This window comes from Grampus griseus (assembly GCF_964374135.1).
Source record: "Grampus griseus genome assembly, chromosome: 8".
Taxonomy (NCBI): Eukaryota; Metazoa; Chordata; class Mammalia; order Artiodactyla; family Delphinidae; genus Grampus; species Grampus griseus.
This window is the reverse complement of record NC_139002.1, coordinates 39,372,161-39,398,664: the sequence shown is the minus strand read 5'-3', so window position 1 is coordinate 39,398,664 and position 26,504 is coordinate 39,372,161. Positions and strand designations below refer to the sequence as shown.

The following is a 26,504-nucleotide window of genomic DNA, read 5'->3' as shown; positions in this document are numbered from 1 at the left end:
AATTTTAAAAAAGCGATCAACAGAAAAGATCAGAACAATAATGAAGAATAAAAAATAAAATAAAATTAGAAAAATAAATATTATATTAGAAAAATAACAATAAAAATGAAACAGCGGGGTGGGATAGGGAGGGAGACGCAAGAGGGAAGAGATATGGGAACATATGTGTATATATATAACTGATTCATTTTGTTGTAAAGCAGAAACTAACACACCATTGTAAAGCAATTATACTCCAATAAAGATGTTTAAAAAAAATGAAACAGCAACAACAAAACAAAACAAAAAAATAAATAAGGAAAATAAAATAAAGAAAATTTTAAAATAAAAATAAATAAATAAAATTTTAAAATAAAAGAAAAAAAATTTTTTTATTAAAAAAATAAAAAATTCCCTGGTGCTCGTCTATCTGTGTCCTTGACCCCATGGTGAGCTACAGCTTACCCCCGCCTCCCAGGTAGTCCTCCAAGACCTCTAGGTAGGTCTCTGGACCCGCTTGTCAGCCCCACCTCTGCCTGTGTTCCTCTTGCCAGTGCCTGTCCCTTGAGCTGGCCCAGAGCACACATGTCTGAGTAGACCAGCTGGGGTGCAGGCTTCCACAGGTGCACCCACAGGGGCCGGCACAGCCAGAGGAGGCCTTGGAGGGGGGTGGAACTCAGGCTTTGGCAGAGGTGGGTCTCAGGACTGGGACCACACAGCTGGAAGAGGCTTTGATGGGGGTGGGGGTGGGGCTCAGGCCCGGGACCTGCTTGGCTGGAAGAGGCTTTGTCGGGGTGGCACTCAGGCTGTTGGGAACCCTGCCGCCCATGGAGGCCTTGTGAGGGGCGGTACTCAGTTCCACTGGGATCCATGTGGCTGGAAGAGACCCCGGCTGGGGCAGGGTTCAGGCCTGGGAGCCGTGTGGCTGGAGGGGGCCCTGGGGGTGGGGTTTCAGGCCCAAGACAGCAGCTGGCTTGCCAGGGCCAAAGCAGGTGGCTGAGATGCTGGCTGCATGTCCCTCAGATCCCCTGAAAGTCCCTCTCCATCCCTGCTGATCCCCTCGCTGTGGGATTCCCTCCAAGCGTGGGAACCTCCGCCCTCCTCCAGCCCCCCTCAAGGGTGCCGGTCCCACCCTGCCTACACTTTTCTTCCTCCCCACGTACTATCTGGTCGTGTGGGGATCACTCCTGTCCCCTTAGGTGTCCAAGGTCTCCCACCACTGCCTAGTAGGTGCCCTAGTTGTGAGGAGATGCAAACTCTGCGTCCTCCTACCCTGCCATCTTTCGGAAGATATTGTTATTCTTAACAAATGCACACTAAAATATTAGGGGGTCAAAGGGTATTATGTGTACAACTTTTTTGTAAATGGGTCATGTGTATATATGTGTGTGTGTGTGTGTGTGTGTACACGAAGAGAAAATAATAAAGCATATATGTCAGAATATTAACCTGTGAATCTTGGTGAAAGGTTCTTTATGCTGGTCTTGCAAATTTCTGTAAATGTGATATATTTCAAAATAAAGAGTTAAAAAATGAGACTGTTCAAAATTAATCCAGTAAGTATTGCTGAAATAAGGTCCAAAGAAGACAACACACTGATGCACTAATTTCACAGGTTCAACCATCTACACCTGTGCCTGGGAAATTAGTTTTGTACTAGCAGGAGCCACAGATAAACCACTGAACAAATAAATTAGCTGATCTGAACATGTCTGCACTTATAAGTTGTCATTATTTAGTGTTTTCCTAATAAAAATCATTAAAAAAAATTAAGGTACAACCACAGGACTGAATAACTGAAAAACTGATTTTACAGCTGACTTGGAGGATGAGTTTAGGTAAATATTTTAATTTATTTTTCATCATTGATAAAATTCAAATACCCATGCTTAGGTCCACAGTGGGCATGAAATATGTTTTAAGTGAGTGAATACTATATTCTCTTACTGAACTAGACTAGCCTAGCTTCCCTCCAAACAGAACCTGAGATGGGGGCTTGCATGCTGGTAGTTTATTTTGGGAAGTGATTGCAAGAAATAGTAGAGAGGGAGTGGGAAGAGTGAAAGAGAGAAGGATGATGTCAACTCAAGAATGCATTACCGGGGCTTCCCTGGTGGCGCAGTGGTTGAGAGTCCGCCTGCCGATGCAGGGGACACGGGTTCGTGCCCCGGTCCGGGAAGATCCCATATGCCGCGCAGCGGCTGGGCCCGTGAGCCATGGCCGCTGAGCCTGCGCGTCCGGAGCCTGTGCTCCGCATCGGGAGAGGCCACAACAGTGAGAGGCCCGCGTACCACAAAAAAAAAAAAAAAGAAAGAATGCATTACCGAGGTGATCACCACTGTGACATCTGATACTTGATCCCACTCAGACCCTCTGTGAAGCCGTAGAATGCACCACAAAACAGTTTGCCCAGTGGATGGAGGAGGGTGTATTTATCCACCATCTTCCACGCCACATTGGCTAAGCATTGCCCCATGATATGTCAACCCCTTCGCACTTCTAGGTTTGCTCATGTGTCGGAATGGCTAAGTGGGTTCCTCTGGGCATGTATCCTGCAGCAGCAGAGATGCCTCAGGACAGAAGCGAGAGAGGTATGGTGCAGCTGAGGTTACGCTGTGTGCAGATGATCACCACAGAAACAGCTGGAGTTAAAAGGTGGGCAGAGGAGAATGTGAAGGATGGCACAAGACAAGAGTTGTCTGTGCCTAGAACATCATGGCCAGTATGTGTACGTGAAGGGATCTGACACAAATACAAAACATGGCAAAAATTGTAGTAAGTGAATTTTTGTAAAATGTGTCCATCACACATTCTTATGATAAAAATGTCAAAGCAGGCAGTTAGCTAGATATGAGCAGAGAAAGGGGATATGGGCCAAATGGCAGGAACCCACACATCTTGTAAACAACGGGGGTCCTTGGGGAGGCAAAGAAGAGCAGGAATCTCCAGACTGACAGGGAACCACACATTTTGGGGTGATAAATGTCCGGGAGGCAGACAAAGGAAGGTGAGAAAAGGTGGGAAAATCTCTGGCTTCCAAATGTAATCTTTTGCTCATTATGCTCTCATTACAATGAAATCAGCCTTGCAGATAAGAAGTACCCATTGAGCACCTCCACCATGACGCTTCCGATCAAGACTAAATAAGGACAAAAATCCCTCCCCATCTCAGGAAGGTGGAGCTGAGATAAAAATCAGGGAATATGACTCCCAAAACCTTCCCTCCCCAATGAATATTTCACCTCTTCTTTTCTACACCCCACATAACCAGCTTGCCAAAGAAACTCAGGTCAGCTACTCACCTGAGTTTGCCTGCTCTCCCCTTGAGAGCATACTATCACCTAAATAAATCCTCACTTTGCTTTCTTGACCTCCCTGTCTCATCTCTGAATTCTTTCTGCCATGAGACAAGAATGTACCCTCTGGTATTGATAATAACTAATTATCCAATTTTTATTACATGCCAAACACTACACTAAGTGTCATTATTATTATTTCATTTAACCCTTGAAACAAGCCTGAGAGGTAGCCATATCAAAGTAGTTCTTAATCTGGGGTAATTTGCTCTCCAGGAGACATCTGGCAGTATCTACAGACATTTTTGGTTCTCACAAGGAGAAGAGATACTGGTGTCTAGTGAGTAGAGGCCAAGATTACTGCTAAACATCCTATAATGTATAGGACAGACCCCCTCAAATAGCAAATTATCAGGTCCAAAATGTGAATAGTGCCAACGTTGAGAAATCCTGGCATAACTTTATCCCCATTTTACAGTTGAAGAAACTGAGGCTAAATGAAATTAAGTACATTTTCTTGAGTCAGAAAGCTAGTAGGTGATGGAGTTGGGATGTAAATTCTAGTCTGTCTGACCCTAAAGCCCATGTATGCTTGTAACCATGCCATACATTCCCTATTACAGTCAATACATAAGTGCCTTTAAAAATCATATGTGCAGGGCACAGTGTGAATGATTTTTATGTCACATATAGTAATTATAACAGGGAGTTGAAAATGCAGTTAACGATTGGAAATAACTGATATTTCTGATTTCATAATGAGTTAGTATTTGGAAAATTGAAAGGATTTGACTGTTTGAAGTTGCCTACATGTGTTCTCAGCATTTCTCATCACTCTTAGTGTTCTCACATCAGTACAAGTCAAATTTACCAGGAGGTGGTCAATTTGGAAAACATGAGGTAAAGATTATTTTTATATTCAGAAACAAAGCACAGATTTTCAAAAGTAGATTCCTTGTCCAGATTCTGTTTTCCACCCGCCCTACTTTTTAGCATGCAGTTTATGATCATTCAGAACTGTCAGACTCATTCGTTTTCAAAGAAAACGAGAGTGGCTTCACTAAGCCAAGTCCAAGACTGGCCATCTCTGTCCAAGGCCATCATACCTCTTGCACTTGACAGCCCTCAGGGATAATGATTTCCCAAGACAACTGAATAAAAGAGTATTCTGATGGGAAATAAATAGAAAGACAAGCATGGCATTTTACACAGGACTGGGGCTTTTTTCTATAGTACAGGCTGTATCTAAAGTCAGGCAGATCACTTTTTTGGAGGGAGATGAATAAGAGATGAGGGGATATGATGTGGGCTTTAAGGTAGATAGACCAGAGTTGGAATCCCAGCTCTGCCACACAAACTGTAGTACCTTGGGTGAGTCACTTAAGTGACTCAAGAATTTCAGCTATCACAGTCACTTTCAACATTGTACAGGAAAACTTGATCAACATGATAAGACAAGAAAAAGAAATAAGAATAAAAGGGATGAGATAAAATTACTATTATTTGTAGATGATATAATCATCTACATGCAAACTCAATGAAATCAAAGGACAAGCTATATGAACTAAGGAGTTCAGCAAATTTGATAAACAGTATCAACTTACAAAAATCAATATCATGTATCTATATTAATAATAAACAATTAGAAAATATAATGAAAACAAGATATACTTCAAAATACTAATAAAACCATAAATTTCTATCAATTAAACAATACACAAGACTTTTCTGAAAAAATTAAACTCTATTAAAGGACATAAAGAGAAACTTGAATAAATGAAGAACTATAACACTGTAAGAGGGGCAGTTCTTCCCAAACTAATTTATATATTCCATACAATGCCAATTAGAAATTAAGGAGTTTTAAAGAAACTTGACAAACTTATTTTAAAAATTTATATGGAAGAATACAGTTGGCAAAAAATAAATGAATTGAAAATATCAAAGAATAAAGACTTGCCCCACCAGATTTTAGGAGTAATATAAAGAAATAGCAATTACAAGTGGTAAAGTACTGGTGCAGAGCAGATATAGATAAGTAGAATAGAACTAGAAAGCACAAAATTAGATCTAGGTATATATGAGAATTTGTGATTTGCTGGTCGTGGCTGCACAAACCCTTATATACATTTTAATAGATGACATTCAGGGAAAACGGCTCACTATAAGGAGATAAAGTTAGATCCCTACCTCACATTCTACATATCATATAAATATATATATATAAATATAAATAAACTCGAAGGATACAAGATAGCTAATGTGAATAGTAAACTTATAAAGTTAATAAAAGAAAATGTCATATAACATCCTTGTAAATTTAGGGCAGGGAAGATTTTCTTTCAAGAAAACCCCAAAAAGCACAAACCATAAAATTAAAAATTAGTAGATTTGACTCCATCAACATTGACTTTTGATTAAAGAACTTCAAAGTTAAAATTAATAATTCATAAATAGGGAGTAGATATTTGCTATGTTAAGAAAAAAATTCTTCCAAATGACAAGAAAAACATGAGAAATCCAATTTAAAACAGCAACGGATATAAACAGACAATTCACAGAACAACAACAACAACAAAAACGCCACAGCTATCACATATATGAAGAGGTGGTTACCCTTTTGTGTTTTCTTTGGCATTCATGCACATTTTAAAATAAATGCTCCCCATCCCTCAGTAGGTGAGTCAGACATTTCCCAGAAACAACATTTACATGACATATTCAAAGACATCTAGAAGCCAGGAGTAGAAGTGAGCAGATAATACAGACAAAAGGTAACAGTGTGATGCAACCTTATATACACATAATGATGGGCAAAAACTAGAAAGCTGGATAATTCCAAATATGGTGGGGGCTGTGGATGAAAAGAGAAGTCTGGCCGGAGCCCTCACACCGCCTCCCGCCCACGTGCTCCCCCCGCCCCTACCACGGGACCTGGTGGGCTGTGCGCTTGGCTCCACCCACTCGTGCGCCTCGGCTGCCATTCCAGCCCAGGACCCACTACTTCCACCGCTTCTGTTGCAGCCTTGTCATCTGGGTACCGGTGACAAAATACCCTCGTTGAGTCTTGGCTGCCTTTGAAGTCACTCTGGGCGCATCTGGAACATGAGCGGCCAGGCCCGAGCGAGGGCGCGAGGCATGGCCCTCAGCCCCAGCGCCGCGGACGTGGGGCGCGTCCAGGCCTCGCAGTTGGTGGGTAGAAAGCTTAGCAGCTGGCATTGTCTCGCTCACTCCTACCTCTGTTTCCTTCGTGGACACCGCCTTCCTCGGCAGATATCTCTTCCTCTCTGCTACGAAGTAGTGGCTTATCTTCTCTTTCAACTTTGAGTTCTTCCAGGGTTTCTAACATTTTTTTTTTTCCCTGTTGGGGAGCTTATCTGAGTAAGATATTAAGATAGATATTTCGGTCAGTGAAAAAGGTTGAAAATGGGAGGCAAGTATATCATTAAGTGTTAATTACTTCATTCGTTTGTAAGTCTCCTCGTGAAAATGGCTGTCCCTTCAAAGGTACCATTATGTGGTATATAATCTAATATGATCTGTCTCGCTAATTTATATATAAAAAGAAATAATCTCAGACACAAATGAAGTTTAGAATCAACCACTGTTTCTTGAGCAACCACTGTGCATAGGGCTCCTTATTAGACTTAGACAACTAGGTTGAATTGAGTGGCAAACCAGCAATTTTTGAGTGATGTTACATTTAGTATTTGGAGCAGTACTTAGCAAAAACTCAGTATTTGGAGCAATATCTTAGACCAGAAGTGTTCAAGTGAGTAGTCTATGCCTTTACGCTCATAGAGAGGTCTTCTCTTGGTATCATCCATTTTTTTTAGCAGGCTGATTTATACCTTCTTGAACAGAGAAGTAATTACCCTGAAGAGAAAATATTAATGGTTCCCTTCACCTGTTTTGTGAACTTTTGGAGCAGTTTATTCAGGAGGGTCATCATCTGAGCTGGTGGCCCAGATCCTCTGGGCTCAGTTTATTTTCTTGCTACAAATATGTTCACATCAGAGGCCCCATGTCTGAAGGCTACAGGAGCATGAGGTCTGCGATCACCTGTACCACCTTCCAGAGGAGCTCTGATGAGCTCCTCGGGTGCAAGGATCACACCTCTGCCTCTTTCCACCTCCAGGGGCTAAGGGCTGTATCTGGCTCACAGTTGGCACTGAAATCAAAGATTGATGAATGGGGAAGACCGTAGCTTGTCCTTATCTTTTTTCTGAAATGGGCAATCTTTTCTCCTCTCTCAAGCATCTTACCTGCCAACATTTTCTTTTCCTAGCTCACGGTAATCCAATGACATAGGACGTGATACCATTCTCATCTTGTGATAAAATTTTGGTTTATGACTTAACATCTTAAATCTGACTATTTTTTCCCTGTTTTAGCCTCTGTCTGTTGCGCTTAGTGACAGTGAAGCATCTTCTAGCAGTGACCACGTGGGAACCAGCAGGATTTCACAGAAATGTAAGTGCAGCTCTGTCTGTTCCATCCAGTTCCGTCCCATCTGAATGGAATAGGAGTGACTCTACTAAGCCTTTCAGCAGCAGACTCACTTCTTGAGCATCTTATCTTCCTTTTTTGAAGGATCCCCCAGTGTTTGTTGTGTTTCTTTGGGACTTCCAAACACAGAATCTGCCACTGAATTTCCTGATGGTGCTTAGCAGTTGGGAACCCCCAGATATTAGGAAACCAGTTTTTCTGATTCTGTCTGTTTACTGAATAATTTTGAAAACGTATTTTTAAATTCTTTGTGACACATAAATGCCAATACCATTGCCTTGCAGGGATGGTAGTAACCTCACATGCCTGTTGCCCCTTCTCTCTTCTTCCTTCCCCGCCCACGGTAGACCTCACCATTTGGTGGTGGCTCTCTTACCTGCAAATCCAGGTTTGGCCTCAAGATACTTGTCAACGTGCTAGTCCAAGTAGCCCCTACCACACAGTATAATTTGGCATGCGCGATGCACTAATTTGCTAGAGCTGCCATGACAAAGTACCACAGACTGGGTGGCTTAAACAGTAGAAATGTCCTATAATTCCAGCCCTACTGCCACCATTCAAGTGTTATTCCAACTTTTCTTTGGGAATTTCCTTCGCATCTGCTGTGCCTTCTTGTGACTAGCAAGTGATGGAAACTCTTTTTCCTTTGAGGGTAGACTGATTTTTTTTTATTTTTAAAAATTGTGGTAAAATAGGTATAATATAAAGTTGACCATTTTAACAGTGTTTAAGTGTACAGTCCAGTGGCATTGAGGACATTCACATTGCTGTGCAACCATCACCACCATCCGTCTCTAGAACAGTTTTTCATCTTACAAAATTGAAACTCTGTACCCATTAAACAAGAACTCCTCATGTGCCCCTCCCACCCCCAGATTCTGGGAACTACTGTTCTATGGTAGATTGAATTTTTAGAAACCATCAAACATCTTTTGAAACCAAGAGCAGTAAATGATATGGATAATCTAGTGAGAATAATCGAATTTTTAAAAAATTAAATAAATTTTGTGATTTTCCTGGGAGACTCCAACTCCACTGAGAAGGGTATGGACAGCAGTTTTGGGCAAGTGGGTAGCGCCATTTGGGGTAGTTGCATACAGTGACTGTATCAAAGGACAGTGGTCAAGTCAGTGTCCTAGAGGTTTGTCATACTATTAGCCACATTACTTTGTAGTAATAATTCTGTAATATAAAATTTATATTTTCACATTTCAAAGTGCCAAAGTTGTATCCGAAAAATTAGCATCTTTTTGTACTCATTTAAAAAAGAAAATAGTCATCAGGAAACAGATTTTAATTTCCCATTTTCTAGAACCTAAGAGTAAGTGACACGTCCCAAGGTGACGTGCTGACTGTCATTCTCAGGGGAATGATCTAGCAGAAACACTGAAGGCAGTGTATGGGCATTTCTCTTCTTGTGATTGAGAAGGGGGAAAGGTTCAGCCCCAATCTGTACAGAAGTTGATGTGGCCAATCTTAGTCTGTAATTCTTTGGGTGTTACACAAGAGCTACAGGAGGGAGACCAGCCTTCCATAAATGGGTGTGGAGTGGGATATAGGGAGATAGAGCTTTCTCCTTAGCCAAGAGGAGAATCAGGTAAGCCCCAAATGTTATGAGGTAGGACTAACTCAGAGTCTGTTATTTCTAACAAAACACGCCATGCTTCCTTCACAGTTTTCAATTTTCAGGGTGCAGACTTCTGTATGGTCATGACTGTTTTCAGCAATGCAGGCCAGTTTTATTAAAGCTACAAAAATCTGAGCTTTGGTTCTAGATGCATCTTTTTTCCTGGCTGTGCCAAGGGGCATGTGGGATCTTAGTTCCCTGACCAGGCATTGAACCTGGTGCCCTTGACAGTGAGAGCTCAGAGTCCTAACCACTGGACTGCCAGGGAATTCCCTCTAGATGCTTTTTTTTTTTTTTTTTTTTTTTTTGCGGTATGCGGGCCTCTCACTGTTGTGGCCTCTCCCATTGCGGAGCACAGGCTCCGGATGCGCAGGCTCAGCGGCCACGGCTCACGGGCCCAGCCGCTCCGCGGCATGTGGGATCTTCCCAGACCGGGGCACGAACCCATGTGCCCTGCATCGGCAGGCGGACTCTCAACCACTGCACCACCAGGGAAGCCCTAGATGCATTTTTGATATGACAGTTGTAAATGATATCACTAGCATGAAATGTTATTGATGTATATAATATATAACATTTTGGTGTTCTCTTCATATTTTAGGTGAAGGTGGTCTATCTTCTGGTGATGCTGGATGTACCTTCAAGGAAAGAGTTGGGAAAATCAGACGAGAGATGATGGATTTGAGTGTCTGTACCAGAGAGAAATTGGCCCATGTGAGCGACTGCAAAAGAGGTACCCAGTCTTCATGTTACTTATTTTTAAATTTTTATTTATTTATTTTTTTGGCCATGCCATGCTGCTTGTGGGATCTTAGTTCCCTGACCAGGGATTGAACCCAGACCCCCTGCAATGGAAGCAGAGAGTCCTAACCACTGGACTGCCAGAGAATTTCTTTTTTTTAATGTTACCAAATTTTGCTTAAGAAATTTTAATTTAAATTTAATAAAATAAACAAGTTCATATATTGACTTAAAAGATATGTATTGAACATCTGCTATATTCAAGCATTGTCTAGGCACCAACTGTTTTAGCCTTAATTCTCTCTTTCATTAATAGGAAGAGTAACATTTTCTCCAGAACTACATTTCACTTGTTGAAAACCTTTTCTCCTTACACCTGAGGTAGGGGTCAGCAAAGATGCTTTGTCTCTTTCCCAACCTTTTTCCTATATGGGGAATAACCTTTTTGGACATGAGGTCTAAAAAGAAAAATGTAGCCTCTTTGGGGAATTCTTTAGGCAGATTCGGGGCTCACCCCTGAAATTTAACCTAGGATTGCATGTGTATTTTCAGGAAAAGTAGGCCTATTGTTTTCATAGGATTCTCAAAAGGCTTTGTAACTCCCTCTAAAAGTTAAGACTCACTGATGCAGATCAGTCTTTTTCAAACTCTTTCAAACCATGCAGCAAAAATAAGTACATAAATTGTTCTCCAGCATACACACACTACACAAACGCAACTGAAACAGTTTCATGAAACAATGCTTGCCCTTCCTATGGGCAGCACACTCCGATCCATTCTATTGTATTCTAGTCTTTCTATGAAACATGACGGTTCACCTCACTTACTTTCATAACTGCAGCACTAATTAATGGGTCATGATTACAGTTGGAACACACTGTTGTAAGTGGTCTTAAAGGGTATTGCCAGCTCTGATATTCTAGATGACTTCTCTTTGTCCATTAATATAAGCAGCTAAAATATGTTGCCATGTCCTCTGGGAGAACAACAAAAAAAACCCTTTTCTTTAATTAAAATAGCACAAAGATTCCTTGTTCCTACTGGATATTTGCACGTCAATGAAAAAAATATTGCCTACCTTATCAGTACACAAAAGATGTCGCAGCCATGAAGCCGCTGCAGCCGCTCCCACGGTGAGCCCTGAGGGAACTCAGGATGGAGACAAACGGGGCGCCGGCTGCCAAGTCTTCAGTCACTGCAGCCACCCTCCAATGACGCCCCCTAAGGAGACTCAGGGTGGGAAAGAACAGGATACTGGCCCCAGATAGCTGAGGTGCAGATCAAAGGAATGATTTCAGTGAGCCCTGACTTTTGCATCTTCCCAAACATAGAAAAGCGCTAAATTCATTAACTCGAGACATATGGTTTTCCTTAATTAAAAGTAATCTTATGATGTTCCGGTCTTTGTTGCGAAAGCTCCTATATATCCTGGCTCTTCCCTTACCTCTTGGGAGCAGTCCCTCAGAACTGAGCTGCTGTGTCCTGGGCTTAAGCCCTCAGTTTTGTCCGCTGAATAAAACGTAACTCTTACCTTTTAGGTTGTGCATTATTTCTCAGTAGATACACAGGTCAAAACTGAGGGAATACTACGTAAGGTATACATGATACTTTTTCTTCCTCACCACCTCAGGGCTCATGTTTCCACCTCCTCCACCAGAAAGGCAAATAGTGACTATTTGATAATTCTTTCCTATAAGACGAACACTGGATGATTCCCTCCAAGGAGAGGTGAGAAGTACTTCCTTTGTGCCCTCCTAGAGTCTGTCCTGGATGGAGTTTATGCCATCCTGGGCACTGACCAGCGACATCGTGGCCATCTCTGAATTTGTCCTGTAGATTTTGAAGAGGTGAATAAAAATTCTGTAGGGGATGGAATTCCTGGAAGCCCACGTGGCCTCGCTGTGCCTGCAAAAAAACAGAAGCCCAGAGCCCTGTCTGTTCTCACACAGGGAAGATGTAAAATTTCTTCTTCCATCCCCAGTCGCCCCCTTATCTCTGGGGGACCTTCGCTGGGACCTACAGAGCCATCTAATCACTGAATGAAGTGATTTCAGAATTTTCCGAAGTATGGTGAACTTTTGATTATCTGGATTTCCAAGCGGATGGGGGTTGTATTCATGATAAAAACTGGAGAGTTTCTTTATAATCTGAGAGCACCATAATTCCAGAGCAGCATCTGAAACTGTTACTGAACTAAACTTGGTTCCCTTCCCCCATGCTCAGTAAAGCCAATCTACTGACATTGGGCTGTGGTGAAGGGAAGTGCAGCGTTTATTGTGAGGCGCTGTACGAGGAGTCTAGGACGGCTAGTGCTCAAAAAGCCCAAACTTCCCGAAGGGTTTCAGCAAAGCATGTTTAAAGGCAAAGTGAAAGAGGGGCGCCCCAGGGTCTGTGATCAGCTCCTGCACAATTCTCTGGTTGGTTGATGGTGAGGTAACGGGTTAATATTATCAATCCTTTGCTGCCAGTAGCTCTGGAGGGAGCTAATGGTCATCAAGTAGTTAATTTCTTCTGTTTGGTAGGGGTTTTAGCATCTGTAAAACAATTCAGGAAATGTACACTAGATACTATTACCTACATACTTCAGCAAGGAGCTAAAGCAGAGGATATGGGGGAGGCCCCATGGGGTCCTGCTTGGTTACAAAATGCTTACTTGATCGATTTGAGAATCAGCTGGAAGGCAAGCTTTGGAAGGAGTCCTAGGGTAGTTGAATTCAGATGTTTCTTTTCTCCCCAAAACAAGAATGTCAGTGTCTGCTCTCAGGTTCTTATGAGGCCTGTCTTACACAGGATCCTTTTGCTTGCAGGGTTCCAAAGGTTATCAGGCAGCTGGTTACTAGAGCTTACCTTGTGTCACTGAACAAGAATCCTTGCTTTCTAGCAACGATTATGCATATGCAAATAAATTTTTTGAATGCTGTGATTAATATGAACACGATGGGGTTTTTTTGTTTTTTTGGTTAAAACATGTTTTTTCTTTGTTTTCTTCAGGTTCCAGTGGAATACCTGTGAAACTGGTCACAAATCTTTTTAATTTAGACTTGCCCCAGGACTGGCAGCTCTACCAGTATCATGTGACATACAGTCCAGATATAGAATCTAGAAGGCTGAGAATTGCTCTGCTTTATAGTCACACGGAACTTTCCAACAAAGCAAAAGCATTTGATGGTGTCATCCTTTTTCTCTCCCAAAAGCTAGAGGAAAAGGTATGGTATTTTAAATTTTTTAATACACACATGTGTGCATATATTTATACTCCTTCATGTAGATTTTAGAGGTTAGCTGATTTTCATGACAGTTGGAATGAGTATGTCACTCACTCCTTTTCTCTTTCCTATTCCCATGCCTGAGAGCGAAAGACTTCTTAATTAAGACCTCATCAGGATTGATTTCTTAATTAAGAAGCTGATGGTCTGGCATTTAAAAAAGAAGAGCTGTAATACAAACACTGCTTTTTCAACTACCTTTTTAAAGGCAAAGTGTCCTTGAAATAGGAATCCTTTTCAACTTTTCTCAAATAGGCAAGAGTTTAAGTAACAGGGACTTCCCTGGTGGTCCAGTGGTTAAGACTCCGAGCCCCCAACGCAGGGGGCATGGGTTTGATCCCTGATTGGAGAATCCCACATGCTGCAGGGTGTGGCCAAAAAAAAAAAGTTTAAAAAACACCATTTACCCTATGGCCTAAGAGCTTTAAATTTACTCTACATTTTTTTGCTCCTGCACATTGTGTCCACGTGTCCAAAGAACTTTACATCAATCCTGATTCTAAAAGTGTCATTTCTTTCATGACTTGTTCCATCATATGAAATAGGAGTTATTTATGTCAATCTTAAGGATATTTTTAATGGTTATGACCATTGGATATGGCAATTGCAAGATTCATAGCCCTTTATTTTATTTTATTTTTTATGCCTTCCACATTTTTAGCCCTAAAATCAAGGTATTGTTATTGAGGTTTTTATCATATGCTTTGTTCTAAAGCAGTATGAAAATTGTGAGAAAGAACTGGTTTCTGTATGAAAAATTAAAACAGAGTACTGGATTAAAACTTAACGCTTCTATCCCTTGGAAAGCTTAATCTTTTTTTTTTTTTTTTTTTAAGTTCAGCATTTTGAACACCAAGAGCATAAATGTAAATTTCTAGATTCCATGTGTATCTTTGTTAATTTCCTCAAGAAGTATGTTTCTGAGCACTCTTGGAACCTTTTTCCTTTTATGAGACTGTGAGATTTATAGGAGCTGCTTGAGTGTTTATTTCATCTGAATATGGAGTTTAAAAATTCTACCATATGATTAAATTTAAGGACTTGGAAAATCTGGATCTGTAAATTTAGAAACATTTTTATTCATCATGAGTCCTTAGTGATCCCTCAGTATTTTGTCCTATGACTAGATGTTGATAGCATGCTAATATGGCCTCTCATACCTAAATGATATATTTCAAGGGCATTACTATCATTAAAGATCTTGTTCTTCTAAACACATTTGCAGTAACAGTTTGGAAATTTGGATATATTAAAATCACATAGCCCCCTTGAATGGTCCAGCTTTCTTCAATTTTACGTAAGGAAAATGGAGGAATTTTACTCTACAGATGCTAGGAATAAGTTAATATTACTCATTTCTTATTCAAAGTGAGCATGTAGTATACGCCACACATCTTCTTATTGTTGGGCATGGAGTCTAATGAGGATGCAGGGAGTAAATAGATGGTGAAAACGTGGTGTGACAGATCAGACCTGTTGCTTCTGTCTTCCAGACACAGGGGATACTAGATTTAGACAGAAGAGTGTTGTCTTAATTTCTATCAACATATGACCTGCCACCTAATGACAGTAAAAATGAGATAGTAAAAAGAAACTGTCCTAACGAAGGTTGCTAGTCTCATCTTTTTCTTCTGGTCTTAACACTGACTCAGGCTTAATCCTGTGCTCCCATCCATCCCCTACACACTTTATAGGATGCTTATTTTCATGGAAAGAGCCCCTCCACTGATTCACTCATTGCACCCACAAATAGTGCAGTTCTAGAAGTCCTGTTCTGCTGCCTCCTGGCCTTCCACTGTCTTTCAGACCCCATCTGTGCATCTGTGGCCACGACCCAGGTTGCTGTCACCTGTCACATCTATTTGCCACTCTCATGCATTCCTTCTGCACTTATAAAGAGCCTACTGTGTACCAGGCAGGGTGCTGGCACCTTGGAGGAAACCAGGATAAATAAAACAAGGTTCTTGTTGTCAGAAACATTTCAATTTAGTACTGAAGTTATTTACAAATAAATTCAGTGCAAGATAGAATGACATAAGCGGCATAATAATAATTAGTGGTTTTGTTATGCTAGCATTTATCGAGCATTTACGAGGCGTTAGGTGCTCTGCTTGGTTGTTCTCTGGATTAGCCCCAGCACAGCTCTCTTGAGATGAGCAGATCTGTGTTTTATGTCCCACCTACCACTGGATTACATTTGATGAGCACTTAACTCTGCCAGGCTGCTGTATGCATGAACTCATTTAATCCTCTCATCACCCCTAGAGCCTTAGAGAGGTTAAGTGTCTTACCCAAGGTCTTCAGAAAGAGGTGATGAAAGGAAAGGTTATTCCCAGCAGGACACTTCAGTGGGAATGGTCATTAATTTATCTCCTGGGCAGGATTTGAATTAATGAAGGGGGAGATGGGGAGGACCGGAGGAGGAAAGGCACAAAGATGGGAAGTGAAGGGCATAGTTTAGAAACTTCTGGTTGTTCAGGCTTAGCTGGGAAGGCTTGCAAGTTGTGGCTCCAAAGGTAGGGAGAACGTTGAATGTCCTGCTGAGGAACAAGAACTGTCCTCCGTGGACCACTGAAGCCTTTGAGAGAGAGTTTCCATAGAGCTGTGTTACATTTCAGTGACTCTGATCACATCCTATTGAATGGCTGACAGAACAAAGTGGGACGATTAATAAAGTGCCGCTGGAATAATCTGGGCAGGCTGTCGAAAGAACTCGAGCAAGGTACAAAGCACTGCTACGGATAGGGATAAGATCCATGAATTACCCCATTTAATCTTCGTTATCCTGGTCTCACTCCCACGTTAGAGATGGGAAAAGGTCTTAAAGAGTTGCAGTAACTTGCTCCGCATCATACAGGCTGCAAGAGGCAGAGAACCAGGGTCTGTGCAACTCCACGTCACGTGCTCTTGGGCTCGGTGGTAAATATTGGTATTGGAACAGCTGAAATGGAGTAGAGAAACTGCTGGTGTAGAAGGGCGAAGACTTGCCAACCCGTTAGATAAGTGGATGGAGAGGAGGAAGTGAAAGCGCACTCTGAGAGTGAGGGTGTGGGATGCAGAACAGGTGGGAAGCGAGGAGGAGTGGTGTTTGGTGGGGGAAGTGCAGGGGGTGCTGCCGATTTTGCTCTTTGCTGGCTGTTAGGAATGGGGTTCCTGAATAACGCTCTGAGTGGGGACCGTCTGCTGCCAGCCACTCATCCCTGCATACTTTGTTGGCTTACGCCTTGTTCTGAGATCCTGGCAGCAGTCTGAGGGCCGCTCCCCCATCTCCTGCGCCTTAGACTTCTGGACGTTGATAAGCTCTTCCTGCAACTCGCCACCTCTGACTTCTCTACAGTTTTATCTGAAGCAAGAAACGCCTCAGTGAAATATTTCATCCCCTGTGAAAGGACACATTTCTCTTTGTTTCCCTGAAGTGAACTATCCCTGCCCTACATTCTTGGTTCAACCTAAAAGCCATGGAAAGTAGGGGTAAAATAACATAAATGCCTGCTAATAAACTGACCTCTTGTAATTCCTTACCTTTCTGAAAAACCCTTGATCATAGATTTTTACTGACTGATTTGTCGTTTTTTATTCCAGAAATCTATCCTGAGCCCTCCCTGATCTGAAGAGCTTTAAATTTAGTTAGGCATCTGGTATAAAGACCTATTCATGCGTTCATTCTAATTGTTAGAACGTTGTTCCAGATTATGAGAACCCTAGGGATTTCTCTAGACCTCACAAAAGTTAATAAAATCAGATTTCATATCTGTTTAAACTTTCACCATTTTCTCCTCTCTCTTTCCACATTTATGTTTCCCTCTCGTCTGTTCCCTATCCTTTGCTTTCTTCTTCTCTGTTCCTCTGTTTTTTTGAAGGAACTTTTGAGAGGCTTCCCTCTGAAATCCATGAACCCAGGATGGGCAGGAAAGTTCATTAGTAGGCTTCTGGGCATCCGTGAACATCTGAAAATGGGTACATTGTATACATTGCTTCTGTATGTACATATGTGACATTTTCTTTGGAGAATGTCTGTAACTTTGATCAGACTCTCAAAGTAGGTTGTGACCTGTCTTCCCACCCCCACTTCCCAAAAAGGTCAAGAACCGCTGCTCTGGATTCTCTTTGGATTGAATGTTTGAACCCCGAGGCCGGTTTTGATTCTCTATTAAGAAGTTCGAGAGGAAAGAGATGTGTTGCTTTTCTGGTATTAGCAAAATACAGCGAAAAAAACCTTCCACACGTAACGTAATCATTAGATTATTACATTACTGACACCTGCAGTTTTGTTTTTGTTAATGCCTATTAAGTTGGGACGGCTTTAGCATATCCACATTCTGTGCCCTTGAGGATAATCCGTAGAGTGCATTTTAAGTACTTCTTTTTTCAGGTCACGGAATTGTCAAGTGAAACTCGAAGAGGCGAGACTGTAAAGATGACTATCACTCTGACGAGGGAGCTGCCGGCAAGTTCTCCCGTGTGCATGCAGGTCTTCAGTATCATCTTCAAGAAGTAAAGTGCCTTAAATGTGAATCTAATTTAGGCTCATGATGCCTGTCGTGGTAGAGCCTGGGTATTAAAAGTATTAACCATTTTGTAGGCAGTGTGCCAGCAGCAGTGTCATCTTTAGGGAAATCTTCCATATCCTTTCATGTACTTGTGCAATAATACACACCACAGTCCATCACGGCCTCAGACTGGCACCTCTGTTACTATCCAGTATCATCTGTGTGGAGACAAAGGACTCGAGGGTTGTGATGTCTCAGTGGCTGCAGGGCAGGTGCCTCTTCCCTTTTCTTCTTTTTCTGTGCCCGCTCCCAGCCTCCACCGCCAGACTTAAAAGATGCGTGTGTCTGGGTTAGTAAACGGAAGGATTGGTTTTTCTCCTGGCTGATGGATTTTAGGTGTGAAAGGCCATCAGCATCTGCTTTCTGCTGTCACTTGCCTCTCAGCCCCCTTTCCTTCCCCATGTGTCCCTGGGGGCAGAAGGGAGGTTGTCACCAAGCTTCTCAGTGTTCTTCAAACTGACCTGAGGATCACTTGCTTCCATGTCATCTTGGATGTTGGGTGGGACTCGACAAAATGCAGATTCCCTAGCGCTTCGCTGGACCTAGTGAATAGAATTTCATGCGTGGGGCCTGAAAACCCACATTTTTAGCAAGCTTCCCGGATGACACGTGGGAGCACGAAAGCTTGAGAACCACCGTTTTCCCCGCTACGGGTGTGGATCACTAGCAGGATGTGTTAAGAACCTAAGATTTGAGCCCTTCACTCAACAGTGGCCTCTGGACAGGATGAGGACGGGGCGTTTGGGGGTTTGCTGAGTAGGGCACGTAAAGGAACTTTCATCACACAGATAACGTTGCTTTCTAATTCTAGTCAGACATCTTGCTGAGCATCTTTAGATCATATCTGGGCCTCAGCTCAGCACTGTAAAATGCCCTTCAGCAGCCAGTCTTTCATGTGCCCCCCTGAGAGGGGACTATTTTAAGTCAGCTGACGTTTGCAAGGTGCTTTGCAGTGACAAAGCTCTTTGTGTGGTGTTAGAGCTTCCTTGATCCTTACTCGAGAGCCCTGAGGCAGGTGTGATTAAAATCCCCGTTTTAGGACTTCCCTGGTGGCACAGTGGTTGAGAGTCCGCCTGCCAATGCAGGGGACACGGGTTCGTGCCCCGGTCCGGGAAGGTCCCACATGCCGCGGAGTGGCTAGGCCCGTGAGCCATGGCCACTGAGTCTGCGCATCCGGAGCCTGTGCTCTGCAACGGGAGACGCCACAACAGTGAGAGGCCCGCGTACCGCCAAAAAAAAAAAAAAAAAAAAAAAAATCCCCGTTTTACAGATGAGGGGACTGAGGCTCAGATGACATTGGACAGCCAAAAATCATGCAGTTGGAACCCCTGTTTTCGGACGTGAAACTCTCCTGTTTCCCCCATGCATGGGGCAGCCTCAGATCAGTGATGTGTCACGTTACAAAGGTGACCAGGATTAGTTGCTGAAGAGGCAACCTTGTCATTTGGTAGCGCTGGGAAGCCTGAGTAGCCTCATTAGCAACAGCCTCCTTGGGAATGTAAATTGCTGCAGCCGCTATGGAGAACAGTATGGAGGTTCCTTAAAACACTAAAAATAGAATTACCATGTGACCCAGCAGTTCTACTCCTGATATGTGGAGAAAACTCTAATTCGAAAAGAGACATGCACCCCAATGTTCATAGAAGCACTATTTATAATAGCCAAGACACGGAAGCAACCTAAATGTCCATCGAGAGATGAATGGATAAAGATGTGGTACATATATAAAATGGAGTACTACTCAGCCATAAAAAAGAATGAAATATTGCCATCTGCAGCAATATGGATGGACCTAGAGACGATCATACTCAGTGAAGTAAGCCAGGCAGAGAGAGACAAATATCATACGATGTTGCTTATATGTGGAATCTAAAAAAATGATACAAGTGAACTTATTTACAAGACAGAAATAGACCCACAGACATAGGAAACAAATTTATGGTTACCAAAGGGGATGCGGGAGGGAGAGATAAATTAGGAGTTTGGGATTAACATATACACACTGCGATATGTAAAATAAACAACAAGGACCTACTGTATGGCACAGGGAACTATATTCAATATCTTGTAATAACCTACAATAGAAAAGAATCTGAAAAAGAATATATATAACTGAATCACTTTGTTGTACACCTGAAACTAACACAACATTGTAAATTAACTATACAAAAAATAAGAAAGAAAAAGAAGGGAAACAGCCTCCTCATCTCAAAATAAGCAAGAGGCCAGAAGAGCCTGTGGACATGGCTTTTCTCACCTCATCCACACCAACCAGAATGTTACAGTCACAGTCATAACTGGAAAGTGACCACCTCCTTATTGCAGTTAAACCCAGAGAGAGAGAACTCATTTCAATTGTGTCATTCCCAAACATGAAGTGATAGTTCTTGTATATACACTCATATGATTATTTAGCAGCTAAACCTTCCAGTGTTATAACAATAAGAGTTCTGGACTTTTCTACTATTTTTCTTTCAGCATGCGTACAAACTTGGAAGTATACTGTTATCAACGGTTGTTTAACAGATTTTAAAAATATATACTTGCAGGATCTTAAAAAAGTTGTCCATGTACCAGATTGGACGGAACTTCTATAAGCCTTCGGAGCCAGTGGAAATTCCCCAGCACAAGTAGGTTTATTTATGTTTTCTGTTACTCTGAAATTGTTATAATGTGAACAGCATAATTTATGATGCAATATTATACCATTATGCCTCCTATGAGAGATTCTGTGGTATGAAAAATAATGGATTTTTAAAATTTTCAAGTTCTTTATAGAATGGTGAATGTCAAAAGCTAGCAGCCTGTTTTCTTATATTAGTGTGCTAGGTCATTATCATAAATTCTAGAAGGAATTCAGAAACTGAGTTTTCTGTGTATGACAAGTCGTAATGAGAGCAGAATAAGCTCTATTATGTTATACCACATAGCTGGGGCTCTGTTTTCTTGCTGATAGAATGTTAACACAGCCAGGGTGGTTGATTGGAAATTATTGGGTAAGCAGATGTCAGACACACAAGCCGGCTAAGCTGCCCTAGTGAACTGTTAGGAACACTCGCAGAGTTTTTACCCTCAACTGGGAGGTAGATGCTGCAGGGAATGTGATCGGCTGTGTCTTGAACCGGTTGTTACTCAGCTCTCCAAAATAAGTAGCTGTGCCAAAGACAGAGGCAGCCAGTAACCCAAAGACAGACACGAAACAAATGGAGAAGTTCGGATGGTCCCTGCCTTACAATATTTCGATTTACAATATTTCGGCTTTATGATGATGTGCGAGCCATGCACATTCAGTAGAAACCATACCTCAAATTGTGAACTTTGACCTTTCCCCGGGCTAGCGGATGTGGAGATGATACTCGCTGATGAGGTTGGGCGACGGCAGCCACGGCTCCCAGGCAGCCACCCGATCACGAGGGTAAACGACCGACACACTTACAACCGTGATGGACCCGCACAATCATTCTCTTTTTCACGTTCAGTACAGTATCCAATAAATGACATGAGATATTCAACACTTTCTTATAAAATAGGCTTTGTGTTTGATAATTTTGCCCAACTGTCAGCTAATGTAAGTGTTCTGAGCACGTTTAAGTTGGCTAGGCTATGATGTTTGGTAGGTTAGGTGTATTAAATGCATTTTCTACTGAGGATATTTTCAGCTTATGGTGGGTTTATCAAGATGAAAACCCATCATAAGTTGAGGGAGATCTGTACAGAAAGGATAGAAAGTGGAGGCAGGGAGTTTGGCTTCTGCCGGGTAGAGGAAAAGGGCAGGGTTTCTGTATGTTAATTCAGTGTGTCAGAGTGGTCTGTCTAAAGCATCCTATTCATTCACCCCCGTCACTTATCTCTCCACCTGGGTTAGAAATCCTCGTGGGCCCAGTGTTGTGCTGAGCTAGAGCTGGTCCTAGTGCATATGCTTGTCCTGAAAACTGGCATGAGTATCACAGCAAATGAAGTCCACAAAACATAAACTGACATGATTTTTTAAAAATATTTGTCTCTTCTTTCATGCCATTTCCATAACGTTTTCTTATTTAAGACTTCAGACTATGATATTCATAAATGTGGAAAGGGGGTGTAGCCACTGCTCCAGTTTTCCTTGTATGTCTGTACGTGATATCACTTAGATTATTTCTTAATCTCATTATTAAGTGTAGTCATTGTCTTCACCATTGAGCCAGTGTGCTTTTCTGAACCTAGATGTTTTCATGCTGGGGTGGATCCCCCCATAAACATTTTAATCCTACAGCTGTACTCTCAACCAGAGGCGATTTTGCTCCCCAGGGGGACATTTGGCAATGTCTGGAGATATTTTTGGTGGTCACAGTTTGGGGGCTGATACTGGCATCTAGTGGGTGGAGGCCAGGGGTATTGCTAAACATCCTGCAATGCACACGAGAGCCCCTGACAAAGAATTTTCCAGTCCAAATGTCAGTAGTATCAAGGTCAAAACAATGCAGCTCTACAGGAATGTATTTTATCCTAAATATATGTTTAAAGACACTCCAGCTGGAAATAACTGAAGTGTTAAGTCAGCCACTGAAAGAAATCAGATTAAAGAAAAATTGTTTCATGAAATCTAGAGAATTGGAATGTAAAGTCGCCATTTTAAAATGTTTATTGTTTTCCTGATATAACATTTAAAACATTTAAAAAAATTTTATTAATTACAATTTATTTATTTATTTTGAAGATTGTCCCTTTGGCCTGGGTTTGCCGTTTCTGTGTCACATTTCGAAAGCAGGCTCCTGTTTTGTGCTGACGTGAGTTATAAGATACTCAGGAATGAGACTGTTCTAGAATTCATGACGGATCTCTGCCACAAAACTGGCATGTCCTGCTTTACCCAGACGTGTGAGAAACAGCTGATTGGGCTCATTGTCATTACAAGGTAAAAGCCTGCGTTTAAATAGACTCTTCTCTAGAGAATGCATTATGTATCCCGTGTGGGAACAGGGCACTGGCCTGAGCCCAGACCTGATCAGTCTACTCACCTGTTACAGACCTGACTGTTCTCAGTTGTCTAGAGTGCAGGCTTCCTCGAGGGGCATGCTTGGTGGTCCAAGACCACCAGGACCAGTCTGACCTGGTCCTTCCTTACCTCCTGCTGTACCCTCTCCCCTAACCGCCAGTGGTCTGCATTTTGCTGCTCCAGCCCCTCTGCCTGGTTCCCCCACCCCCATTTCTGCCTTTTAGATTTCTGCTCCCACAAAGTCCAGCTCAAACGTTACTGCTTTTCTGAAGCTTCCACCTGTCCATTCAGTTGGAATTATTCAGTTCCCGCCCCTGTGCTGCTCCCCAAACCCAGTGCTCTTTTTTCTTTCTTTCTTTCTTTTTTTTTTTGGCCACACCATGCGACTTGTAGGATCTTAGTTCCCTGACAGGGGATTTGAACCCGCGCCCTCGGCAGTGGAGGCTCGGAGTCCTAACCACTGGACCGCCAGGCAATTCCCAAAGTCCAGTGTTTGTAAGCCACCTCTTTAGAGCCATTTTATTTCATTTTATTACATCACAGTGTAAACAAGCAGGACCCTATGGGGCCTTCCCAGGCAGACTTCTGCCCCATATCCTCTTTCTTAGCTCCTCTCTGAAGTACCCAAAGAACAGTATCTGATGCACATTTCCTTCACCACAACCCAGTGTGTCAGCAGACTGGCTTTACTGTGCGTGGGTGAGCAGACCCAAGTCTGATTCAGTAACAACAGGACAGAACATCAGGTCCGTGTCTCATCTCTGCTGTAAGATTATGAGGCCGTCAAGGCTGAGACCTTTCAAGTCTCTAGGTTTGTCTGTGTATACATCTGTCATCAATGCACATTTCAACTGAATGGGACACGGGCAGTTAGGTGACTTCGTGAGGACCAAAAAGCCCCGCCTATGCAGCTGCTGGTCCAGGGACACTTCTTTTAGAGGACGCACTAGTCTTCTCCTAGTCTGGCTTGGAATTTCCACTTGAAGTTGTCTTTCTGGGTTACAGAGTAGAGAGGTGGTGCGGATTGAATTCCACGCTGCCCCCTTATTCTCCTGTCATGATCTTCATGGATTAAGTTATCACACTATTTCAGAGTCACCCTGCAAGGTACCCAGAGCCCAGAAGAAACCTGACAAGGAGGTTTCTGTCCCAAGGCTGCGGTGGCATGAGAGAATGTTCCAGGCCACACGGTACCTGATGAAGGGGAGAAAGAGCTTAGAAAGATCTCAGCCGACCTGCTTTGCAGTTTTGCCCAGGCCAGCCCTAGATGGGAGAGGAAGCAGGCTTCCAGAATTGGGTGGTCCATCAGCCTGCTTGGGGTGCTTTTTATCAGAAGCGCTAGTTGGGAGTTCAGAAAATCTTAGTGGCACCAGAAGCTGATGGGAAAGTTTTGAGCCATGCTTCAGCCTTTGAACATTTAAGAATGATTTACCTGAAGTGGCAGTGTATCTCAGTGAGAAAAGCACGTGGTGGTCTAATGACTCTCCCACTGGTAGAGGTCCTCCTGTGAACGAAGAGTTAATTAATGCTCTTCTCAGATAAGAGCTGATCCTTTTTTCTTTTTTAAAGTGGCTATTCTTGAGTTATTATCTTTCATAATTTCTGAAATTCTTGAGAATAATACTTTGAATTAAAAGTATAGTGAAGGGCTTCCCTGGTGGCGCAGTGGTTGAGAGTCCACCTGCCGATGCAGGGGACGCGGGTTCGTGTCCCGGTCCAGGAAGATCCCACGTGCCACGGAGCGGCTGGGCCCGTGAGCCATGGCCGCTGGGCCTGCGCGTCCGGAGCCTGTGCTCCACAACGGGAGAGGCCCGCGTAACGCAAAAAAAAAAAAAAAAAAAATATATATATATATAGTGAAAGAGCCACTTACCTTGTAGGATTTGGGAAAAGAACTTAAAGATTTCTTGCCTTTACCAGATACAATAACAAAACCTATCGCATCGATGACATTGACTGGTCAGTGAAGCCCACGCACACCTTCCAGAAGCGGGATGGCACCGAGATCACCTATGTGGATTACTACAAGCAGGTGGGACTTGTCTTCCTTCATCCTCATCTCCCTTCTGCTTAGCTCAGAAGAGGGTCCCTGTTCCTTTCCAATCCAACAAGTTCCCCAGTCTGTCGGGCTGAGTCTGCCTCTGACATAATTTTCTGACCTGTCCCTTCCCCTCCATCTCCACCGTTCCTGTATCGGCTCAGACCGTCATCCTGTCTCCTGTGGTCCTTCCTGTAGTCTGAGTTACCTCCTTTAAAACATATCTGATCGGGGCTTCCCTGGTGGCGCAGTGGTTGAGAGTCCACCTGCCGATGCAGGGGACACGGGTTCGTGCCCCGGTCTGGGAAGATCCCACATGCCTGGAGCGGCTGGGCCCGTGAGCCATGGTCGCTGAGCCTGCGCGTCCGGAGCCTGTGCTCCGCAACGGGAGAGGCCACAACAGTGAGAGGCCCGAGTACCGCAAAAAAAAAAAAATAATAAAATAAAATAAAACATATCTGATAATGCCACTTCCCCGCTTAAAATATTCCCATGGCTCTCTGTTGCTTTAGAAGTCAGATCTAAGCTCCTGAGCAGAATTCCCCAGGTCCTTTATGATCTGGCCCCTCCCTGTCTCTTGAGTCTCATCACTTACCATCCCCTGTTTCCTTCTTGGGTTCTGCTGTGCCCACCATTCGTGGTTCCTCGAGTCAGTTACCCCCCTATGCATTTTCACACATGTTGCTTCCTCTTCCTTGACGCCCACTCATAGCCAGCCGGTCACTGAACACCCTTCAGTACTCAGCTCAGCAGTCAGCTCTTAAGGGAGCCCTAGGATGCTCTCCCCTGGGTCCCCTCCCTGCACTTAGCTGCAGACGACTATCTCAGAAAGGACACGGAGGGTCTGACTCCCCTCCTCAACGCTGAGCTCTTGCTTTCTGGATGCCCAGGGTGGCATTTAGTAGGTACTCAAACATTTACTGATGGAATCTCCTGCTGACTCTGGGAGCTTGATTCACAGGGATGACAATTTCCTCATCCCCACCATCCAACTTCAGTTCCTTTCAGAGGTGCCTTCTCTTTAATGTGCAGTCGTATTTCAGTCTCCAAAATCTCACTGTTTTAAAAACAAAAACAGAAAGCAAAAACCCTGCCTTGACCTTTCTATACCTTCAGGAAAAGCGATCTCTTTTTCCTCCTTAGCTCATTTCTTTAGAAGGTTGTCTAAACTAGCTCCAAGCACCTCTTCAGTTCTTCCTTCCTGAAGCCTCAGTAGTCTGGTACCCGGTTCTGCTGCTATGGAAATAGCCCTCCAAGGTCAAATTCAGCTACTGTTCTTATTCGGAGGGGCTTTTGGTGGCTTTGGACACTAGTAACCACTCCCACTGAGCTGAACTCTTCTTCCTTGGCCCCTCCACACATCCCTGGTGGTTCTCTGCTAGGTTTCAGGTGGTTCTGTCTCAGCCTCTTTTGACATCTTCCTTCTTCGTTTCCCCCAGACATTAAATGCTATTATTCACCACGGTCCCCTTGCAGAGGATCTTTGCTTCATATTTTGAGATTGTTCAAATATGGTATTTTTG

The 26,504-nt window shown here is 43.0% G+C and overlaps 1 protein-coding gene across 1 annotated transcript in view; it reads left to right on the top strand.

Moving 5' to 3' along the window:
• Positions 1 to 6,380: 6,380 nt before the first annotated feature.
• PIWIL4 (piwi like RNA-mediated gene silencing 4) overlaps positions 6,381 to 26,504 on the top strand; it is a gene marked incomplete at both ends in the record, with an annotated part of 41,047 nt that continues 20,923 nt past the window's right edge. Inside the window, 8 exons of the mRNA XM_082661243.1 lie at positions 6,381 to 6,467; positions 7,670 to 7,748; positions 10,013 to 10,144; positions 13,144 to 13,358; positions 17,791 to 17,912; positions 20,518 to 20,598; positions 22,665 to 22,862; positions 24,864 to 24,975. Of these exons, the coding sequence (XP_082517369.1) occupies positions 6,381 to 6,467; positions 7,670 to 7,748; positions 10,013 to 10,144; positions 13,144 to 13,358; positions 17,791 to 17,912; positions 20,518 to 20,598; positions 22,665 to 22,862; positions 24,864 to 24,975 (1,026 nt within the window). The remainder of the gene's footprint in view (positions 6,468 to 7,669; positions 7,749 to 10,012; positions 10,145 to 13,143; positions 13,359 to 17,790; positions 17,913 to 20,517; positions 20,599 to 22,664; positions 22,863 to 24,863; positions 24,976 to 26,504) is intronic.